The sequence below is a fragment of the Terrapene carolina genome, unplaced genomic scaffold, assembly GCF_002925995.2.
Source record: "Terrapene carolina triunguis isolate 2854851 unplaced genomic scaffold, T_m_triunguis-2.0 Scaffold24644, whole genome shotgun sequence".
Classification (NCBI taxonomy): domain Eukaryota; kingdom Metazoa; phylum Chordata; order Testudines; family Emydidae; genus Terrapene; species Terrapene triunguis.
Genome location: NW_020688995.1, coordinates 1 through 1,288, shown reverse-complemented (window position 1 = coordinate 1,288; position 1,288 = coordinate 1). Strand labels below are relative to the sequence as shown.

Below are 1,288 nucleotides of genomic sequence, written 5' to 3'. Positions count from 1 at the left end.
CCGGGGCTGGGCTAGCATGGGGCTGCGGGTCGGGAGTGAGGGGCACCGGCAGCACTGGGGGGCAGGGCTGGGCTAGCAGGGGCTGTGGGTTGGGAGTGAGGGGCACCGGCAGCGCTGGGGGGAGGTCAGGGCTGGGCTAGCAGGGGCTGCGGGTCGGGAGTGAGGGGCACTGGCAGGGCTGGGGGGGGCAGGGCTGGGCTAGCAGGGGCTGCGGGTCGGGAGTGAGGGGCACCGGCAGCGCTGGGGGGAGGTCAGGGCGGGGGCTGCGGGTCGGGAGTGAGGGGCACCGGCGGGGGGCTCTGGAGCCGTCTCACCGTCTCTCCGGCGCAGGCTGAAGGCGCTGGGCGAGGGCAGCAAGCAGTGGTCGTCCAGCGCCCCCAACCTGGGCAAGTCCCCGAAACGCGCCCCCATGACTGGGGGCTTCGCCAGCCTGACGGAGATGGGTACGTGCTGCCCGCGCCTATGGGGGGGGCAGGTCCCGAGGCGGGGGGGGGTGTCCGGGGGGGGGGGGTGGGGGGGGCTTGGTACCTCCAGCAGTGGGGTGAGGGTCTGTGTTAGCCACCCTGGAGCCCGGCTGGCTTAGAGGCCTCAGGGCAAGGACCCCAACGCCCCGCATGGGATCCCAGGGGCCCCGAAGCAGGGAAATGGGGGGGCCAAGGCCCGGTGGGAGGGGCCCCGAAGCAGGAAGATGGGGGGGCCAAGGCCCGGCGGGAGGGGCCCATGGGAAGGGCTGGGGGTCGCTGTGCCCCCCCCCGGTGCTGACCCCCTGTCCGTCTGTCTGTCTCTCCCCAGAGGAGTACGTGGAGGCGGAGGGCAGCACCCCCCAGTCCCCGGCGGAGCTGCCCCCCGGCAGGGCCGGGCCCCACAAGCGCAGCGCCTTGGCTCTCCTGGGCTGTGCCTCCGTCCTGGCCTCGGTGGCACTGGGCAGTGACCTGCTGGAGCTGGGCCGGGAGCAGGCGGGGAGGCCGTGCCCGCGGGGGGGCCGTGCCCAGGGGCCCCCCAGCTCCGTCACGCTGCTCTCGCTCTCCTCCCTCTCCGACTGCAACTCCACCAAGTCCCTGCTGCCCTCGGACGAGGAGCCGCCCGCCCCGGCCCCCAGGCCCCCGGCCTCCCCCCTCGGCACCCCCCCGGCCCATAACCCCCTGCTGGACCTCCGGGCCGAGAGCTTCAAGAGGGACCCGCGCCAGTCGCTGACGCCCACCCACGTGACGGCCGCCCGGGCGCTGCCCCGCGGGCACCGGCGAACGCCCTCGGACGGGGCCCTGCGCCCGCCCGGCCAGCAGGGGGC

General features: G+C 75.9%; 1 protein-coding gene across 1 annotated transcript; it reads left to right on the top strand.

Annotated features, from left to right (window-relative positions):
• Positions 1 to 330: 330 nt before the first annotated feature.
• Positions 331 to 1,275, top strand: LOC112124166 (mitogen-activated protein kinase kinase kinase 10-like; the record flags this gene model as incomplete). The annotated part of the gene is made up of 2 exons (XM_026662230.2): positions 331 to 443; positions 793 to 1,275. Coding segments are annotated over 2 exons (596 nt in total), but the record flags the coding sequence as incomplete, so codon positions are not given.
• Between the last annotated feature and the right edge of the window lie 13 nt (positions 1,276 to 1,288).